General features: G+C 43.1%; 1 protein-coding gene across 3 annotated transcripts; it reads left to right on the top strand.

The window, feature by feature from the left end:
- The first annotated feature begins 75 nt into the window (after nucleotides 1-75).
- LOC122572901 (voltage-dependent calcium channel subunit alpha-2/delta-3) lies at nucleotides 76-13,794 on the top strand. Of its 3 annotated transcripts, XM_043738566.1 has the most exons (25): nucleotides 76-847; nucleotides 2,089-2,246; nucleotides 3,370-3,451; nucleotides 3,701-3,811; nucleotides 3,875-4,094; nucleotides 4,217-4,348; nucleotides 4,449-5,051; nucleotides 5,483-5,619; nucleotides 5,720-5,800; nucleotides 5,990-6,070; nucleotides 6,164-6,238; nucleotides 6,347-6,361; nucleotides 6,451-6,558; nucleotides 6,651-6,722; nucleotides 7,028-7,169; nucleotides 7,264-7,485; nucleotides 7,549-7,642; nucleotides 8,338-8,370; nucleotides 8,894-8,998; nucleotides 9,202-9,314; nucleotides 9,620-9,756; nucleotides 9,899-10,068; nucleotides 10,194-10,399; nucleotides 10,485-10,782; nucleotides 11,085-13,794. In XM_043738566.1, exons 1-25 carry the CDS (start codon nucleotides 770-772, stop codon nucleotides 11,377-11,379), a joined length of 3,768 nt encoding a protein of 1,255 aa, XP_043594501.1. In that variant the 5' UTR covers nucleotides 76-769; the 3' UTR covers nucleotides 11,380-13,794. The 3 variants fall into 3 exon arrangements, with proteins under 3 accessions (XP_043594501.1, XP_043594503.1, XP_043594502.1); XM_043738568.1 differs by lacking the exon at nucleotides 8,338-8,370 and having other exon boundaries at nucleotides 10,488-10,782; XM_043738567.1 differs by lacking the exon at nucleotides 8,338-8,370.
- The last annotated feature ends 8,282 nt before the right edge of the window (nucleotides 13,795-22,076 follow it).

The raw sequence follows: 22,076 nt of genomic DNA, 5'->3' as shown, positions 1-22,076 counted from the left end.
GATGAATTGCGAAAGACGAGACGGTTGTTTTTTAATTATGCGTTCACGTTTGAAAGTGAGGAGGTATAAAGGTGGAAAAACCGTTGGAGCTTCCAAAATCCTTGGGATCTAGGAAGTTGTCTCTGCGCTTGAAAATATAGATAGGCGTTAAATCAATGATACCGAGCTTGCGCGCCCGGTCATTTCGACCATCTCTATTATGGTAAGAGATTGCGAGCATCTCGGTCTGCTCGCTAGCTTAAACTTGTCCGTTCGTTCGGTTTCACTCTTTCGCAAGGAACAGCTCCTCCTCGATAGTATTCGATCTATCTCTGTTCTCTCGTATCGCCTCTACTCGTTTTCATATCTGGCAACCTTCACCTCCTACTGTCTACCTTCCCCACCTTGGAGTCGTCAATCTAAGCTGCTCTTCCCCTAGTTCCGTTTTATCCCCGATTCCGTCGTTGCCGCTGCTGTCGCCGCTCTCATCGCTGCAGCCTCCATCGCCATCGTCATCCCTACCACGCACCACTAGCATCATCCCCGCTGGTGCCAATGTCACCAACAACACTACTACCATTACCATTAGCTGATATTCGCCGACTGCCGTCATTCCTGTTTTCAGGGGTGGTTGCGAGCACGCGCTCGCACCAGTAGAATAACGTTACTCCTAAAACGCCCGAGTCTAACGTAGTACCGTAGTAAGAGTAATGCGCGCGCGCTAGACAACCAGCCAGCCACCTTTCGTTTGAGCATAAAGCGACTCGTACACCATCTTTGTCCGATTTTCATGAAGAAGTGTTATCGGAACGGAGTCATCGCGTGTAATATAGTTATTTTTCACCGGGAAAGAACCTATATTTTCGCTGTACGTTATATTTTCGCGTATCGTATTTTTCAGTGCGCGCGTAACGCGTGCAAATACTTGATTTTTCTGTCATTTTTTTCTTTCTTCTATCTCCTCCGCATTCCCCTTCTTTGCTTCGTATCCCACCCCTTCTGGTCTCTCCCTTTCTCTCTCTCTCTCTCTTCCTCCCTACAACTACTCCCTTGTCCCACCCTCGTCCTTCATTCTTTCGGGTTCTCTGCGCGTTACGGTGTGAACATACTTGAGAGATCGCGCGACAAGGCGGTAATCGGTGGTGCAATCGTGAATCTCACAAAACGAATCGTGTCGACAGCGCATCGAACAATGTCTAATTTATTCGTGAAAAGAAAAATATACGTTCACTTGGGAAGGATACGATAATAAAGAAGAACACCGACTTACTGTCTAGGGGGTGATTTGACGTAGGATCGTTTTTTTCGTTTCTGTCTTGGTTGGTTAGTCGTTCGGTCCTTCGGGCGATCGGTCGATCGGGTGTTCATACGCGCGTACGTCGAAGATGCTTTTATTTTTGAGATGATTCGATTGTTAGAGAGGTTCGTAATATGTTCTGAAAAATGTTTACGACGAAAAACTGCGCGTTGGAGGTGAATTACGTGTTGTTGAACTTGCTTTGATTGGCTAGTTTTTACGAACTTTTCTCTATATACATCGTCGTCGTGTCGTCGTCGTTATCGTCGTCGTAGACGTCGTTACCATTCTGGTTGCATTGTGTCGTCATTGTCGTATCGTTATCATCGATAGTGACACTCTCATCGGCGACACATTAAAAAAAAAAAAACAATGATTTGATTCGGAATCGAAATATATATGTCCGAGCGAAGAATGCCAGACGCACAAATACGTACGAACGTTCGTCGCAATGAAACGTCGAAAACGTGCGTAGTGAAATGAAAGGAGTTTTTTACGTTCGACGGCTATACGATTAGCGTAGTTTCGATCGTCAGGTGCGGAGAGTACGTTTAAAGAAGAAGATGAAAGAAGGCGAAGAATCATACATAGAAGCTTCTACGTACTAGCGTATATAAGCGTTACAAAGTTGTGTTTTCTATCAAATGTATGTAGATGTATATGGATAAACAAGATTCCGTCGAAACGGTAAATTTACGCACGTAACGCTGACTCGCGTGTTCCGGCCGATCGATCGCTACTACGAGGGAGCGGTAAGACTAATTCTTTTCGAGAGGTTACTTCGAATTAACGTATGCGTTTTTTTTTAAAAGATTGGTTCGTTCGTTTCATCGTTTATTCGTATTCGGCTGCTCATCGATAGCATCGAAATAATGTTTCTGTCCGTGGAAAAATTTGTGCACTGTGGAGTGTTGTTACTGTTATGGATCAAATCAAGTTATCAGCAAGAAGAGGATATACCTCATAACGAGTAAGGATACATAGCTTCTTTTTCTGTCATATATCGTTTCAGTTTACACGTGTATTTAGCAAGTAAAAGGGGAATGATAAAACAATGACTCAATTTAGAAGGGATTAATGGGATTAACAAAGCAAGGCGAATATAGAATATTATAAATGGAAGGGCGTGGATGTTTTAAGAAAGGAGTATATCCACATGCGATGTTAAACGTATCAAAACGTATCGTTGATAGCATGGTAATCGGTTCGACTTTAACGCAAGTTAAAAATTAAAGACAATCGAAACTGTAATTGTATTCTACTGCTCTTTTTATGTGAAAAATATTTATATTTTTGTCTACTGTGGTAGAGGGGAGAGGGATAAAGGAGACACGAAAGATGCCGAAACCTAATACGTCACAGCGCGCAATAGTACAAATATGTATTTCCTTATATATATCTGACTGCATTAAAAGACAGACAGCATAGTACTTTCCATGATTCTCGAAGGAAAGCAACGAAAATTGGAAAGAACGCAGGCGCGTGTAGAGTTACGCGTACACAGTCGATTAACGAGGATCAGAATCGGCGTGTATGCGTACGACCTACGTGCGTGCGCACGTGAGCATGTACGTAAGTACGTACATACATACAAATGCATCAATGGTGCTCATTTACACGTAAAGCTATACGATGTATGTATATGTGGAAGCTGGCGAGCAGAACAATCGTCGATTTCGGTTCAAACCGAACCGTTAAGTAGCGTGCAACTTCATCGTAATACGACATTTTCCCTAAATTAAGGCGCAATTAACAATCGATATAACGATATTCGTCTCGATATCTTCCTTATTCGTTTAGTGACACATTTACGATTTGTTATCTCGATATCGAGTTTCATAATTTGAACGGTCAAATTCACTTCTCCGATATCAACCGTTTCTAATCTTTTGTTTCTTGCCTGTTATTCGCAAATCAGCGAACAAACGAAAGAAAAAAATCGAGACAGAAATAAAAGAACTCGATAATGTTAATAATACCGTGAACTAACGTACTTTAACGATTCGAATATTTACAGAATGCAGATCAAAATACACGAAACGTGTTTCGCTACAGATCCCAGTCCACTTAACGTTATCTTTGTCGTATTGCAGAGTAAAAAACTGGGCCTTAAAATTTGGCGTTGATTTATGGGAATTTGGCAAACAAGTTACGAAAATGAGCGAAATACAAAGGGTAAGCAACCGATCATTCTTTTTTCATTTTTTGAGTGGCAGGCCTAGAAGAGTAGAAACTTTTGAAATAGCGAAGTGATACGAATTTCATTCGAATAAAGGTTAACTATGCAATTGCCGTGGTATATCTGAACGTTATTTATAGGTAATAGGTGTTTCATATGATTAAAGAATTAAAGATTAAAAGGTATAATTTGTAAGGATAGTACGGTACACGTGGAAAACTTGGCTTGTCGCATTTTCGTTTCAGAAATATCACGATATGGAAGCACAAGTTGAGAAAAAGGATGGACTGGTCGTTGTCCGAGACATAGCCACGGAAGTAAAAAACATGTTGGACTTTAAAATGAACGCCGTTATGGTAAGGATGATTGTATTACAAAAAACGAAAAGACCATTGTATATCGTTAACGAACATTTACAGAGGTTGGTAGAGAGTGCCGAACAGGCAGCTGTGTCGGCACCGAGAGACGGGAACGTAGTGCCGAAATATTATCCTTCTCAGCGTTTCGACGTTGCTTCAGACGGAAAAATGTCGGGAACGGGACAAGAACCCTTGCTCTCGACTAATCGACACTTCGATCACTTAGCTGTGAACATTACTTTTTCGGCCGTTTTATTACCTGCTGGAGTAAAAGAAATTGGTAGGTATACAGGAAAACCGCAGGATCATGGCCCTGATAGGAACGCGACTAAATGATCTAATTAGATGATATTCTTACGCTATTACCCCTTCGATGAGATTTTAAATTTGCTTTCTCTGCAGATCGCGAAGTAGCCGCTGGTATCCAATGGAGTCAATATTTGGATTTGTTGTTTGTTAATAATTATGAGAGCGACTCTTCGCTTTCCTGGCAATATTACGGAGCGACTTCGGGATTCTTAAGACGTTTTCCTGGTACGGTTTCTCCAACACGCATTATCGATTTCTTCTTATAATTTGTTTCGTCTCACTGAGACCTTTCTCCTCCGTAACGATAATCGTTTACTTGTTCCAGCAATTTCTTGGCCGCCTATCGAGGAACGAAGTTTCAGCACTGGTAAAAGCGCGAATCGAGTCGTTCGAGACGTGTACGATTTCCGAATTTCTAACTGGTTCGTTGGAGCCGCGAATAGTCCGAAAGATCTGGCGATATTGGTCGATATCGACTGCTACGTCTCAGAGAGGAATAAGCGTTTGGCCGTAACTACTGTTAAAACTATACTCGATACCTTGGGTCCCAACGATTACGTTAACGTTTATCGTTACGGAGACACCGCGGAAGAGATCGTACAATGCTTCAAAGACAGTTTGGTCCAAGCGTCACCTGAAAATATCCAAGAATTGAAAATAGCAACGAGTTCCATGAAGCACGAGGAAATGCCAAAAAATATATCGGCTGCTCTTGGGACCGCGTTCGAGATTCTTCATAAATACAACAAAACGGTACAAGGGAGTCAGTGCAATCAAGCGATCATGTTAATTACTACGGATAACGCTGGCCTACCTACAGAGGTGATAAAACGATACAATTCGCCTCACATGCCTGTCCGTATTTTTACGTATCTAATTGGTGGTGATAAAAGTCCGGAATTACACAACGTAGCATGCTCGAACAAAGGTACGTATTCGCTGTTCTTTCCCTCTTGTTTGCCTCTTTTTATTTTCCCTTTTTGTTTTTTAAGTTTTATCGACGATGCTCGATACTACAGTAGCGTCAAGTAAAACTCAATTCCTATGAACTTGTCGGAACGCGAATAGATTACGCACCTGATTGAAGTTCGTACGATAGGATTTCACTGATTCCCCTCGCTACATCTATGATTTTTCGCCCATATAGCGAAACTTTCTGTTAAAACAGTTGGATTCAACTAGTAAGAATTCATTTAATTGGGGATTGACTAAAATTTGGTTCGAATAAATGCAGTTCGTACAAACGTAATTCTGCTGTATTTATCAAGTTCATTCGCTAAATCATAGTTGTTTATTGTACTATGCCTTTACGTAAGTAGACTATGTGTTATTCGTGTCTCCATCATTTCTATTATGCAGGATTCTACGCAAGGATCACTGAACTGGAAGACATTAGAAGTAAAGTTTTTGAATATATAAAAGTGCTCGCACGACCTATGGTGCTCTACCAACACGAACACCCTATTCATTGGAGTCCAGCTTACGTTGGCGGAAAGGTGAGCAAATTGAAAACCCTCGCTTTTGCTTCATATCTGTCTTATATCCAAACGTGATCTGCTGTACGCGGAGTTGTCTTCTCCTGTGTTTCTGTTTCAGAGCGGTAGATATGGTAAAGAACACATTGGCCAGTTAATGATGTCAGTCACCGCGCCTATTTTAGATCGTCGCAATTATACGGTAATATGTTTTCATCAAAATTTAGAATCTTGTCACTGTTTGCAACGGTGATTTCATTTATCTAGCTTGAAATATATTAAAGTTTATCAAAAGCTTGTCATAAACATATATATATATATATATATTCTTTTTTCTTTCTCCCTTGTGTATCATTATGTATCATTATGTATTATTATGTATCTGTTGCAGATGAAAACGGCTAATTTATTGGGTATCGTCGGCACGGATGTACCTGTAGAAGAGATACAGAAGTTGGTTTCACCTCATAAGGTAGATAAAATCGGTTATGCGAATATGTAACGTTCACGCGCAATGGAAAGCAGATTATTCAGATTAATCGCAGATTATTTTTCGAATTTGTAGTTGGGTGTCAACGCATATTCTTTTATCGTCGACAATAACGGCCGCGTTTTGTATCATCCGGATTTACGACCATTGGTGAGCAATGATTTCGTGGAATGCTTTATAGAGGAAATTAATCTAATTGCTGTTGACTCATAGCCTTAATGTTCACTGACATCGCATTATTTGTTTTTATTTACGCAGCCAGGAAACGTAGACGTAAGCAAATCAAATACACAGATCGTAGCATAGTACAAAAATTAACGTTTTCCAGTTGCACAATTTCCGTTGCTCTCGTTTCGTTGCAGTACGAGGAAACGTTAAAACCCACGTATATCAACGTAGATTTGTCGGAAGTCGAACTTGCCGAGTACGATGGACCGTTGCACCCGTTGAACAATTCCCTTCTGCTCGATGTAAGCGTCCCTAATAACTACCTAATAATAATATTATCGACCTTCTTTCTTTATTATGGTATGTCGTTATACACATATATGTCGTTATACAGTTGAGGCACGACATGATTGATCAAAAAGAAGGGGAAACTAGTTTCGCGATCAAAATTCATTACGACAATATGGTGAGTGAAAGAATGACGTTGGAAACGCTACATGCTGCTTCTTACACGTCTGTTGACGCTCGAATCGATCTTTTACGCGTCTATTTTGCCATACGTCGAAGAAAAGTTCTGATTTTGAAAATATACGTATACCGACAGGTACGGTAAGAGGCAGTAGCTATCTCCATTCATGTACATGCATATTTAAACTTGAGCCTTATCTTGGTACATGTAGAAGGTTTCCTATCGTTGCGTTATTTAACATAGGCATTTTGTTATTTTTCCGGTACACGCGCGCGCGCGCGCGCTCATGCATATACATACAGAGACGAGTTACCATTAGACGTCACAATTATTTTTATACACCGATAGAAGGAACTCCGTTTTCATTGGGGCTGGCATTGCCCGAAAATTATGGTATGTTTCAATTGAAGGCCGAACAAGAAATCAAACGTGCGATAATAAACGGTAAGCAAATTAGCAGCAGTATGTCTTCGATAGAAAACGAAGCAATAAATAAAATAAAGTAATTTCTATAATTTGGTACGTCTCACGTTTTCAGTAACCGACTATTTCAAGGGGAACAATTGGAAGGTGCATCCCGATTGGGTGTACTGTGAATATAGTTCGGCTTCCGATAAGTGGTTTCCCACCCCCGAAGAACGCGTTCTCCATTTTTTGGCACGAACGCAAAGCCCGGGGTGGAAATGGATGTCCTTGAGACCAAGGAGTCCGAGCTCGCATCATAAACAAGCGAGCAAGCCCGACAAAGATGCTTATTATTGTAAGTTGTAGCAATGAATAAATGGTTCGCCAGCTTTCACCTACCATTGTTTTTACTCCGTAGGTGATAAAACATTAGTGCAGTCCCTCGTGTTGGATGCGTTGGTCACCGACGGTTTCGACAAAAGAGGTGCGATGCACAAAGAGGAAAATCAAAGGTAAGTGGGTTGCGTGAGTGGAACTCGCGGATGCATGTCCTCCATGCGCGGACACTTATAGTGGAAATATTGACAACGCACTGCAATGCACAAGCAAGCACGCGGTCTTTTTTTTTCACGCACCGATTATCAAATAACATATCTTATTTGATATCGTAAAATCGCTGCCTACTCTACTTTCTCCCCCTCTCGCCGTTGACTCGCATAGTCGTGTTGCGAACGAGATGCATCGTTGAACGATAATGAAAAGGGGCTGCGTTGTTGAGAACACTGTTCAAGGTACGAGGGACCCCTTTTTGCGACGAAAAGGGGATGGCAAGGAAACGAGAGCCAGATTAAGGAGGTGTACGGTCATCCGTGGAAACGAAAAGGAAAAGGCAGCGCAACGATGTGAAATCAGAGAGAAAGAGCTGGAAAGCGTGCAAGAAGAGTAAAAAAGAAAAACAAAATAACTTTGATCGTTCTTAACTGTTCGACTTGTTATAATTTCTTTCTTACAATCACTTCGATCAAGTAAGATTAGAAAAGTATCTGTGTATCTATGTACATATTACACATTATACATGTATACTATAGTAGCGTTGTTCGTTCAAACGCGACACGTACTATGCGCAACGGCTAATCTTTTTCATTTACAATGCTACCTTTTATCGCATATTTTTATTACATTTTATATTGTGTGTCTCCACCGCTAGCCCTATTGCCATACTGATGGCTCTACTGCACAGGTAATCCATTATGCACAATTATTTGTATAAGCGCACTCGTCGATATATTGCACGGTGATATTTTCCTAAATGTCGTATTAATCGTTCGTTTTACGATACCTGCGAAAATATTCCTGATGATCCGATATCCCTTTCGTCGTTATATTTTTCGTATCTCTCTTGACTTTTTCTTAACGATTAATCAACTCGTATGAATCGTACGAAGTTCCTCGTTCCTCAACAACTGTAAAAGTACGGCATCGAGATTTACTTCTTTTCAAGAACATACGATAATCGCGAAGTTGTATCGTGCACATTCCATGTTCTAAGCAACATTAACGGAAATCAGAGAATGAATAGGTTTGATCGTACTTGAACTTTATTCTGCAAAGTACGTATTCTATGTATCGATTTTGTTACGCGGTAATTATTCATATTCGTTATCGAATATGAAAACAACGATATTTTGTGCTCTCTTATACTTTTATTGCGCCGTCTCTTACTTATTTTATTACGTTCCATATAACTACCTTCGTGTTTGCAGTCAAGGAAAAGGCACATTCGGTGTAACAAGGAGTTTCATCGCAACGAAAAGCGGCCTATTTCGTTGGCACGAGCATCAACAAACTGAAGAAATCACGAACGAACCGTAAATGTCAAACACTCATTGTCGTTTAATTCCGTTTTCTCAATCTCATACGAATTTTTCTCGTCTCTTCTGAAATGCGTACATGTTTGTCTTTCTAACAAAAACATCAACATATTAGAGTCTCATCGCGGTAGAAATTTCTTCGGTTCAACTTTACGATAAAACGTTTGGTAATCGTGATGAAAATTTTGTTGTTTATTTAGCCCGTTTGCTGACGAGTATGCAAGAGCTATAGATTCTTCATGGTATAAACGCGCCGTCGACCAACACTATATAGAACCGGAAAGTTTCGTTTTCAGCGTGCCTTTTGACGCCGGTAAGTAGTACTTGCGCTCTCGCAGCTTTCCACTTTCCACGGATCAAATAATACGCGTATACTTGACCATTAGCGATCGACGTATTTTCTTCGCGGCACTGCCACACAGCGAACTATCGTAGTTGAAGCGATCGACGTTTACAGTTTGAAGAGAAAATGTTAAATATCGCCACTGTGGCCACGTTCGATCGCAAATGGTTAACGCTCGAACGTTGTCCTATAGCGATTTTTCTTTCTCTCTTCTCTCTTTCGTTGTCGTTTCTTAACATCGTTCGTATGGTAAATTTAATGAAATTGCAAATTAGCCGACAGCCCCAATCCACTGGTCACGGCCACTCACGCGGTTTTCATCGGGACGGGACATAGAGCACCAGCAGCGGTCGTAGGTTTACAGTTTCAACATTCTTCACTGGCCTCTCGTTTCGTCAACATTACTTCGACGGTAAATTTGTATGGAATATCAATTACACGCTCTTTTTGCTTTCCTTCCTGGAATACGAATCGAGCCGAAGAACGAAGGCAAATTGCACGAATCACAGCCGTTTTTGCAACTCGTTTAATAACAATTTTCTTCTACTTTTCAGTGCAGTGGTACGAGCTGCAAGAAGAACTGCGCTTCCGAAGCATTAGACTGCTACATCTTAGACAATAACGGTTTCATTATAATCAGCGAACGACACGAGCATACCGGGAAATTCTTCGGCGAAATCGACGGTACTATAATGGATTCTCTGGTTCAGGACAGGATTTATAGGTAAAAATCTTGAAGCGCGATAGTACTTTGAAATGGAAGAAAGCGTTGGAGAAAGGAGAAGAACACTACACGCCTCTGGGCTCGTACGTTTTCATCTTCGAGTTAATTTCGTTTGTCGATTTCAGGAAAGTAACGGTGACCGATTACCAGGGCACTTGTAGTCCGCAAGAATCTCATCAATCGGCCGCACCGAGGACTTTCTCCGGATCCATCACGACAACGATCGCGATACTGGGAAATTTTCTGTGGAGCATGGCGTTCGGCTTTAATTTTCAAAATTTATGGCAAGTTGCTTTCGCGTTCGCTGGCGAATCCGCGAGGGCACTCGATGGTAAGACATATTCGCTCGAAAGAACGCTATGCGGAAAGAGAAAAGAGGCGAATTTCCTAGTTCTCGAACGTAAATATACTTTCAGAAGACTCGATGGGAGAAGTTCACGAGTTCGATCCGTTCGTGATAAGTAGAGACTCGATCGACGAAACAACGGAGGGGAACGAAGAGGCGTTCCCGAGGCTTCCGGCAATTGCCGCCGCAACCCCTGTTTCTCCTGGGACAACGCGAGCTACGTCTGCCCATTATCCACAGAGAAATTTGAGATCTTGCGAGAAGAAGACGGATCTTTATATTCTACAACCCGAGAGATTGAATACCAGCGGTCAAAGTAATCCGTTGAAAGGAAAGTTAACCAACTGTCATGACACCGGTTGCGAAAGGTAGGTGTATAGGTATATTTCTCGTTCGGGAACCACTCGCAGCGAGATAATTTGCGATCGCGGATATTATTCCGAATGGCACCGACGATCGATCGGACGATATTTGGTAGGAATCGTTGGGCGAGATAGTGGATCCGAGATATAAAATCTCGAAACGAAGATCTTATATCTCAGATTTACAATGTCCTCCGTTTGATATGCAGCAAATTTCGGGAGCACAAGCTTAATCGACAGTAGGTAGACTTATCGTCGTTTTGTCGCAACATTCAAAGATGTATATATATATATATATATGTTTGCAGGCCGTTCAGCGTACAAAAGATTCGCCATACGAATTTGATTCTGCTGGTGGTAGACACGTTGTGTCCATGCGGGAGTAAACAATTGAGCATCGAGCCCATAGAGGCTCTGACGGAGCCTGGTGCTTGTATCGCGAGAAGAGAACGTTTGTATCGTCGTAGGCCTCCGAAATGTATAAACTACCATCCGGAGGAGATGGAGATCAAGTTTTGTGGTAGCGCGAGTCGTCCTTGTCATTTCTTTTCCACGTTGGTTATCGCGATTGTTTCAAGCACACTCGCGACGCGATTCGCGTGACTTTGTTCGAATTGATCTTACACATATACACGCACGCACATCTACACGTACACACACGGACAGATAGACAGAGAGCGGACAGACGGACAGAGACACACAGATACTCGTGAATTAACGTTTTTGAAATGAATTTAGCGTTGCCGTTTCTATGAAACAGTTATGAAAATGGTATACTAGTTTATCGGTTTAATACCTATATAATTGATAAATACGTGCATACGAGTGAGCGAACGAGTGCATGCGTATGCGCGTTCATACACGAGTCAGTGGGTGCGCGCATACGAGCTTCGTGCGTGAGCGCGTGAGAGAACGAGATATGAGTGTAAGCGCATAAATTACATATATGTATATACGTATATGTTGCGTGTGTATGTGTGCGTGCGTGTGTATATACATGTTTACATAAATGCATGCATGCATGCATACGTACGTACATACGTACACACGATACATACGTATACGTATGAACGTTAATTTACACGCATTCACGTACGCGCATATGCACTCTATGTGTACGTAACAATCACATACATACACATGCTCACGCCTTTGAGGCATGCGTGCGCACGCGCACAGAGACATGTACATATCCAAATACATAATATTAATGTTGATCTATGATTACATATCCCATTATAAATTCTGTTGCGAAGAAATTTGTGAATATTTCCTAATCGTAATATTTCGTAATCGTATTACGTCGAATCTAAGTCGTAATATATAAAACAAATCGATAAGAATCACATGTACTCGCGATGCGTGTTCGAACAGAGTGGCAACGACAATATGCGTAAACATCTAAGATCTCGTAATACATACATCCGATGATTACAGTCGCGGCAAGAAGCACGATCGTTTTTTATCGTTTGGACGAGCCTGCCGTGCCAAACGAGACGTTCTATTTCTTTATATTTCGATTCGACTAAGACGTAGCATTACCGTTGTTTCCATACCTTCCGAGATCGGTATATGGTATCAGCTGATAATCATTTACACGCGAAGCACACGTGCAACGTGTGCACGACCCACGCAGGTACAAGCGTGGTCAGTTTTATAATTATTAATGCTCCGAGCGCGCGTGTTGTTTCGTTCAGAGGTGGTAATAGAAATTTTATCGAAACGTTCCTATTTCACGAACACGCTGTCGTCGTACGATCGCGGCAGGTCGATATCGATGTTCGTCGGAAACACCAAAATTTCCCCTTGAATTCTCAATGTAATTGCCAAAAGCGTCGACCTCGTGTCGTATCGTATATCGTTACATAGCGTTAGACTTTGATATTACGCTTGCACTTAACACTAGATCGAGTACCGATCCCTTTTTTCTCTCGTTTCGCCTTTCTTTAAAGTCGCGCGGTTATTAAACGCAACGCCAACAAGTTGTCGCACAACGTTCCGCGATTTCAATTCCAAATTACCGCTTGTAATTCTACGTAAACGCGATAGACTACGTTCGTCGAGAGTCAAGAAACAAGACGAACACGAATGGAATATTGCGCGAGAAGCTTGGAGCAACGAAGAACCGACTAGGAAGTAAAGTGTCGTAGCACTTTCTTTTTATTAAAAATAAGGCAGCATAAAATGTAACATATTTACAAAGAACTATCAATTTCAAATGTACGAAGACATTAAACGATACTTACGTGTCGTCGGTAATTTGACGACAATGTACATCTGGCCAGAGATACTTGTCTATGTAGTTGCGCGATTCCAAACTGGCAGGAAGACGAGAACGGAAAAGAGAATTCGTCCGTGTACCATGCTATGCTGCGTATATTTGTGTACGTAACGTCTCTTTGCCGCGCGCAAGTACATATACGCGTATCCGTACAAGATCACGGTGTGTCGCAAAAATTTAACGTACGACGTATCCGTCGTGTAATAGCCTAACGAAACGTGAAATGCGAAATAAAAAAAGGTGAATTAAATCGAATTGAGAGAAAAAGAAAAAAAAAAAAAGATTACGATACTCTATCATTACGTATCTCGCAGTTTGGTTACCTACGATAATTTAGTACGTTGTTTACAAATCTGCGGCTAGAAGTATATCGCGCTTCGTTTGCAGCGGCAACAGCGTGAATTACAGGATGAAGCTATCGAGAGGGGGTTTACAACAGTCTCGCGGAAAAGAGAACAATAAAATTTACGAATGTTTTAGGTAAGAGGTCGTCTTTTGAACAGCACTTCTAGGTGCTGCTATGTCTTCCATTATTTGTATATTGATAATAAAGTCGATTATTAAAACAAACACGCAGCGGTATGCGCCACGTGTGTGCATCATATATAGGTGTATATGTGCCGAACATGTTCTTAGGTACGTGTATGCCTATATGACGAATAGGGTATCGAATACTTAAAATTATGTAACTGAAATACGGCATAATATTATATAATAAAAGTTAAATGCAAGATAAACTCGTGCCTTTCTCTTTTTTCAGGTTAGCAACTAAGTGATTGCGGATTTTGTCAATAGATGGTATCGATATATCCGCAGTCACTTAGTTGCCAACCCAATACATCCCAAACGACCACGCTTCTTCGATGAAACGGAACCAAGCAAACTCGATCGAAAAGCTACGATTGGCCGGCGATTTCGATAGACGCGATATTAGCCGGAAATCTGAGAGAAATGGATTCCAGAGAGAAAAAGGTTAGTGGAAACGTAACGACGAATCGTAACGCGATACCGTTTAGTCGATGCGACTAGAAGTAACAGAATTAAACGTACGATCCTGAATTTTTTGCTAGCGCAACTATCGTATCTACGCGATTGGGAACGCTGAACATCTACAGATGTATTCGACGGTGACTGTTCTGCTATCGCGACAAACGCGTTTGGCCCACGAATAATTCCGTAGCCACGCACATCCCCTTGGATGGTCGAAGGGGTCGAGGTTTCTTGCTGTCGCTGATTCCAATTCGGATTTTTCGTTTTCGTCGCAGCTGTCGACCCTGGACAAAAAGTTGGACCAGCTGGTGTACGTGCCGGCTACCATATCGTCGCGTCGCGATCTCACGAAACTTAGAGGCGCGCGTGTTCTCCGGATATCGTTGTACGTTCGCCACGCGAATCGGATCAGGATATACGTATGAACGTGGTTTCGAAAATTATACTAAACGCACGAATCGTCGTATAATTAGGTATTACAAAGTAACAGGATTGAAAAATGTTTGATGTTACGACGGCGGCGCGACGCCGCGTCGCGTTTCAAGCTCGTCGAAAGAACGCTCGTTTACGGCAACGACGCGACTAATTAATCCGCGTCGGGAAAGGAATAGACGAGCAAGATGAAGAAGGAGAAGAAGAAGAAGAAAAGCGTCTGTCGGAGAAAAGAGGATCGCTGCAGTGGAGAAAAATCATCCACGCGGAATCCTGGTCGAACGACCATGGACAGGTTGCTCCTGTTGTCAGTCAAGCTGCGGCGTATTCCGGTTTTCCCTTCGATTAAACCTACCCGGGGAGAATGATGATTTCCGGTGGCGTCTGTTTCTTGCCTTGGGCCGCGGGCGCAGGTTGAAATAGCGGCCGAACGAATAGAGGCGGCCCAATAGCGTATTCCGACGGCATTGTGCCGATACCAGTTTCTACGCTCTGCCTGTCGCTGCACGGCGAAGAGAGAAACAGAGCGACGGTTAGACGAAGAAGGAGAGGAGGGACGTAGGGAAGAAAGAGGGAAGCAGGCTTTTTGCCGAACCACGGCCGGGTTCATTCATGAACCCGTTCCTCGACGAAACAACGATGAACGAACGACGTACCGGATGCCGACGAACGGCCGGGAATGCGGCTCTAAGGGGTTAATTGCGCGAATTACGTGAATTGTGCGAGCACGTCTCCGCATGGTGCATCTTAATCGGCCGGAATTATCGGCTTGCCGCCGTGTGTCACCGTTTTACCAGGCTGGTAAAAGGAGAGCGTCTTACGTAACATCTCGTTCTCGCGGCGTTCTTCCCGGTCGATCGATTTCGGTTCGTTTCGTAGGTGGATTGTCAAAGGGAGCAGGTAAAAGTTCACAGGTCTTAATTGAGTCGTTCAGGCAGAGCAGGGAAGAATTCTCCGATCGAGATTTGACGCGAGAAGGGAACTCGTTCTTTTGGCACTTTGACTGCCACGCCGAAATCACGCGTTTCGCTCAGCACGCCACGGGAGTATTTTTATTATTCAGAACATAAAATGGTAAAATAATAATAAATTGACGATGTTAGACAACGTTCTTCTCCAAGGGAACGTGTATCTTGTTGGTGGTCACGGATGACCACCGTGGCGCCTTGGTAACAGTTGATAGCGACGTATCGTAACAAGGCTTCGTTTATTTCAACGAACCACTCGCACTCTATATTTCGTCGTATGCAAAACGTGCAGAATATATCGTTGAAACGCGTAGAAGGTATTAGTAAACGATATTACGATTATTTTTATAATTTCGACGAGACATTCGACTGAAATGGTAGAGGTAAAAAAATTATGTTCGTGATAAACCAATGGTAGTGGTAGATCACAACGGAGGAAAATGTGCTGTAGATTTATCAGATCGAACGATGGCATATTCTACACCACATAGAAGAACCCTCGAGTGGCGCATAAAATTAGCTTTAGAGTTATCGTTAGATACGTCGATTTCAAACGCGATGATACTCCATAAACAAGCAGGAAAAACCAAAATCAAGGTATCGGATTTTAGAATGGCACTCGCGATGCACCTTACACAGTGCCGTTCGCCAGAGCCGTGAAATATACCTATTCGACAAAGATCGCGACACGAAACGCGGAAGGAAGAAGGGCGAGCGTATCTGGCAGGAAAATTTTGCAGAGAGTGGTATAAAAAAAATGTCAAACAGTTAGGATGAAAAATAGCTAAGAATCGGACCAAAAAGGTGACCACCTATCGTCCAGATTGTATCGACGAGCCACATTTATGTTTAAAGTGTTCTAACACAGAGCACCGTCAGATGCAAGATCTCTTCTCATTTTTGTTTATCGATGATATCAAAGTATCTTCTATTTATCGGTTATATTCAAAATGCCCTAACGGTCAATTTTCACACAATTGTTACGATTGTAACAAGTTGAAGCGCTCGGGTCACCAATGACCAACGTGACAGTCAAAGTGTCAACGATGACTTCGGGGAAACGATAGTCGTTTGATTAAAAGCGAATAAAATCGACGACAGCGGCAGAGCATCGTTGTTCGTAAAGATAGCGGCGGATCTTCTACTTTTCTTTTTTTCTTTCTTAGGATATCTAATACGGTAAAACGTATAACCAGAAATAGCAAAGTGGACGTGATAGCGTAGAAATAGAACGAGCGAAATTAAAATAATGTTTTTCACAGTACCGACGCGTAAGCGTAAGAGGAGCCAGGATGCTCGCGCACGAACGTAGACAACTGTATAAACGACTCGATAAATCAGAGACTAGCATTTACCAACACCTGGCAGAAGCAACGCCGTACCCCTGTAACGACAGGTCGATCTCGCGCGAGACGCTTAAAACGCGAAACAGGCGTTTCTCGATCAACGCGACGATAATTCGACGGGTTCGATAGCCAAACGAGTGGAAGCTGAATCGCGTAAATGCAAGCGTTCGATGAAATACGGTTAATTAATTATCGGGTAGGCTACGTCGCGGCGGACAGCACAATGTACGCGTTAAGCGGCACCGGTGTTACTATTTCGCGAATGCCAAATTAAGACCAGCCACCTTGTATGGAGTCGTCGTGCATCGGCAACGAGCCTCTTGGCTCCCTTTAATTAATGCTTACAGGCGGTTGTTTAAAATCGCTTGACTCCGCCCACGCCTCGTGGCGAGCACTCGGCTGCCATTCGGACGAATATAATTGCAGAGAACGCGCTGCACCGACACCATATAAAAACCAAGCGTGTCTATGGTGCAGAACGAACACGTACACGCAGTATGAATACGGAGAACGCGTTCGGGATACGCCAGTAACGAGTGTAAACTCTGTTCGATTACGGTTGTTCCAGCCGGACGATAAGGAAGGTTTATAGCGTGAAAGTTTTCGATCGGACGATGATCGGAGAAAAGGAGATTTAGGATACAGTCGCGGCACCAAAAAGTACGTTAGTTGGTAAACGAAGAAGTCCGATTTTAGACAAGACGCGATTCCCTTTGGGAATATGAAGCAAAAGTACAGAGCAACGTCTTTTTATCGGAAGTTTGGTTCTCGAGAAAACCGATTTTCCGCGTGGGTACTGCGGCGGCACTCGACCACGGAACATTCCAACGGCTTCGCGACGCAAAGCGCTATACCTTTGAAGCGTAAGGCCGACGCGCCTGATGTACCATCGATATCCTTACGGTTCTTTCGTCGAATATTCGGAAGAATGCGGCAACTGTCGCGGACATCTAATAAACGCGTGCATAGTAGGGATATCGAGGGGCAACAAAGAGAAGAATCCGCTTGGTTTCGAACCAAAGATTCATTCTGGCCCGAGCTGCGAAGTGCGAAAGGTTTAGCGTCATAGCGAAGCGAACACAAGCCGAGATACGTGAATATTAACTCTCGATCGTTGATCGTTAATTGTTGATCGTAAATTGTTCACTGTCGATTGTTAATAGCTTAATAAACCTTTTTTGTTGAATATCGAGAGTATTTCTTGCATCTTCACCAACAACCACCTCAGTACGTTTACGTAACGCGTAGCCAAAACTAAGACAAAGTCCGTAAATCGGCGCTTGCCCATAATTAGGCGAGACGCGCCACGCATTCCGCAGAATCCAAGTATCGCAGGTGAAACTTATCAATTTTTCCAGAGGCGAGCGGTGGTATTTTCAGCGAAATAAATCGAACTTCGCATTGGTAATAAATTTTAGAGTAAACGACAAGGTGGCGAATTTACCTTTAGTCGGAAATCTAATATTTCATTCGTCCCGATAATTTACCTCGCGACCTACGACCTTGCCGCACAGACTCATATTCGAAGGAAATAAAATTTCTTTCGCCACCCTCGGTGAACCTGGCGCAAAGCTCGAGCAAACCGACGATTAAACTCCCTTAGAAACTGGTAATTTCAAAGAACGTTAACTCCTACACGCGCGGCAATCTCGTTTCGTTGGAAGAGCGCGTGCGCGCACGCGTTATCCAGCCAAGTCAGCGGAGATATCCCGGCGGCGGGATAGGGGAGCGTGCGAGACAAATTGAAGTTTTTCGCGAACGAACCTGTCCGTGCACCGCGAACCTGTCTTTCTTCGACCGAACCGGCCGCAGCAGCCCGCTCTATCCGATCTTGCTCGCTCGCTTCACGCTTCACGCTCGATGCAATTCCGCGCTCGCAATCTCCTCGGCGTCTCAGCGGCCACCGACTCACCTTAAATCGCAGATTTACTGGACGCGCGAACTTCTTATCTTTTTGCCGTATAAGGCACTCGCCGACCCGAACGCGAGGAAACGCAAAGAAAGGGTACGCGTTTCCACTTCTCTTCTCTTTGTATCTCGTAATCTCAGAATTTCGGAGAACGCGTATCTTTGAAAGTTGCGGACGTTCGGAGGAACAGAGACGAAGCAAATTCGTCTGTCTCGACGACCGAACGAACGTTCCTGCGCTCTTTCCACGATTTATCGACGCACCGATCCAATAACTTTCGCCTCACAGGCTTCCACTTTATCTTGCTATCTTCTTTTCTACGCGCTTCCTTTTATTCTTCTTATCAATTTCTCGCTTCCGTACCGTTTTGTCGTATGTCTTCTCGCATCGATCTACCGAACTCGAGTCTTCGTCTTTGCCACGATCCTCGTGCGGACTTTTACGTTTCAATTTCAATTTCGCTGTCGTTTTAGCGAACGAAAGGAATTTGTTGTAAAGTCGGAACGAGGAATAGCGATAGCACGTTCTCCAGGTTTTGTCCACATCGTGAAGAGATTTCTTAACGTCGAAGAGCTACAGTAGCGCGGCTGAATGAAAATGCGAAGGTCGAGTATTCGTCTAGCTGAATCGTTTTCCCTTTTCTATCAAGAAGCGAGAAGCTCGAGTAGCCGGAGGAAGGCAAAGTTACGAAGAGAGAACGGTGGTCGATTATTAAATTTCTGTGCCGGCAGCATCTAACGCGGGACGTTGCTTCCCAGGCCCCCGGTGGTGGCCAAAATTCCTCTTTTTTTCATCGAGTTCCGCGACGAGACCGTATTAGGAAACCTGCAGTCATTGTGCGCGCCACGCTCCACAACGACGACACGAAGAAGAATGGCGACGACGACGACGACGACGCCTTTTCGCTTCGAGCAGTTGCACGTCAAATTTTCTTCGCTCGTGTTCGTTCGCAAACTAAGCACACGGTGTAAGTGGCACGAGAAAGACGATCGTCGCATCCTGTCGCTAGGAAAAATATCTACAAACAAAATTCGCGAACGAAGCGCTACGTTTCCTCCGAGACGAAAATATCGTGGAATTATAGCCGCGCGATGCACAGATTCTAAAGCGGCAAAAATTCAATCAGACGAACAATTTCTACACTTTTCTCCCTGAGATCGTCGAATCTTTGAATCTCCACGTTCCCCTCCGACATCGACAAAATTAGCATTCCGAGTTTCGCACGTCGATCGTCTCTTAGCGAAACGTTTCGTCTCGAGCCGCTAGGAAAAATATGTAGCAACAAAATTGGCGAACGAATCGCTACGTTTCGCCCGAGACGAAAATATCGTGGAATTATAGCCGCGCGATGAACAGATTCTAAAGCGGCAAAAATTCAATCAGACGAAAAATTTCTACACTTTTATCCCTGAGATCGTCGAATCTTTGAATCTCCACGTTCCCCTCCGACATCGACAAAATTAGCATTCCGAGTTTCGCACGTCGATCGTCTTTTACCGAAACGCTTTGTCTCGACGAGATCCTCTGGACGAACGCGCCGCTGGAAGCGTCGGATGTGAAAGAAAATTCGAGTCAAAGTGTAACGACCTTGCCTAACGAGTTTATAAAATTTGCAAATGCGCGAGTTTAAGCTGCGTACGAAGACGCGCGGTTGGAGCGCTGAAGCGCGTCGCGTCGCGCCGCGCCACGCCGCAACCACGTCCACATCGACCGACGATAAAAAGTGTTCAAGGTGAGCCGGAGAGACGTATGAATGGGCGTATGCATGAATGGCTGGCTGTACGCATCGACCTGAGACCAACCAGTGCGTGCACACTGCACACGCATCCTTATGCCTTCTCCGCGTGTATACGTCGTGCACGCGTGTACAATACACGTAACACGTACTTATCTGTTCAAGCGAGCTGCATCGCGGTCGCGATGTATATGGATCCTCGATCGATGTATCAATGAATCGTTCAGCGAACGTTTAACACGTTGACTGCCAGGCCTGTTTTCAAAAAAATCTCCGTCAGGCCACGCGTGCTGCAGTACCAAGCGTTCTCTGCTCGGTGCTCCCATCGATATTTTCACGATGCGAGTCGCTCAACTGGTGGTCTTACCTCTCGTTTCTTTCGTTTCCATTGCTTCGCATTTGTTTCTCATTTCTCCACTTTCTACGAAATCAGTTCGAATCTTGGCCGAGCAACGAACGGTATAACTTAAAATCTCTGCCCTAATTCGTTACAATGTCGAAAAGAAAAATTGAAAACTTATTTCTTAGCGAGTCAGATAGCAGTGAAAAAGAAAGCTTTTACGAGGCTTATGATTCCGGAAGAAGCATTAGACGCGCATGCAAATAGAAGACGTCGAATGGACCGAACAAAGGCATAAAAGAATTTGAAGAAAACAACAACTTATTGATCAAATTGTCCCGACCAACCTCAGCTATGTATAGAATGCTTTAAAGTTTTACATGCTAAATAGTTTTTTTTAATAAACCATTTTCGTATTACTTTTACAACAAACCATTTTCGTATTACTTTTATAACAATTCAACAGTTTTATTATTATGGAATATCTTTTCAAATACCTACGACGATCCTTCGCAAGTAGTGAAATAAGCGACATCCGAATATGGGTTTTGTGGCCTGACCAGAAACTTTGCTGACACCCGAATACGGGTGTCGTGGCAGTCAACGTGTTAATTAGGCTTCTCTCGGCAATTATCTTCGACAATCGTAACAAATATTTATGCGTATACAAATACGTATTACGGAGTTGGCGACATACTCGGCGCCGAATTACCGCCATTACGATACAGTCGCGTCGCCAGGTGAGAACGTTGCATCTTCTTACCACATTTGCATCATGGCCCTATTTAACCCTTTGCACTCGAGGGACTTTTTCAGTGGAGCGTAGCAGCTACTCCGGATGATTTAGCGTATACGTGACGCGTGTCTTACAGCTGGCGTAAATTGATTTTATATAGAAATTAACTTACAAAAAAAAATTATATTCTAATGATTTATCTATATTTGCACGTTTGGAAATATGAGTTTGTAATGTTAATTTCTGTATTTTTGTTTTATGATAATTTACAAAGCATTCGCCAACATGCGTTCCTCGATATAATCGATCTCGTTTTTCAACAGTTCAAAATCAAGTGCATCTTCGTTTCAGTTAATTTCACTTTCGAATACTATTTTTTAAGGGTTTTTAAACTATAATACTTTTGCCATGATCGTCGAATCCAAACTAACTTTGCGGACGTTGTCGGAACCATAGTTTCGAAGGTATACGGGATTAAATATTTTATCTGCATTTTAAAGTCTAACACTTTACACTTCCTAACGAAGAACATAAAGAACTAAGGAACCAATTTACCAACCAAT

Source organism: Bombus pyrosoma, linkage group LG11, assembly GCF_014825855.1.
Source record: "Bombus pyrosoma isolate SC7728 linkage group LG11, ASM1482585v1, whole genome shotgun sequence".
In the NCBI taxonomy this organism is placed as follows: Eukaryota; Metazoa; Arthropoda; class Insecta; order Hymenoptera; family Apidae; genus Bombus; species Bombus pyrosoma.
The sequence above is the reverse complement of the archived record's forward strand: the minus strand, read 5'-3'. Positions and strand labels throughout refer to the sequence as shown.

Bases quoted from the DNA above. Each gene is read 5' to 3' on its own strand.
- LOC122572901 (XM_043738566.1), top strand. From the start codon at position 770: ATGAAGAAGTGTTATCGGAACGGAGTCATCGCGTGTAATATAGTTATT. The intron at 3,812-3,874 runs GTAAGGATGATT...GAACATTTACAG, and splicing joins TTAAAATGAACGCCGTTATG to AGGTTGGTAGAGAGTGCCGA. The intron at 6,071-6,163 runs GTAGATAAAATC...TCGAATTTGTAG, and splicing joins AGTTGGTTTCACCTCATAAG to TTGGGTGTCAACGCATATTC.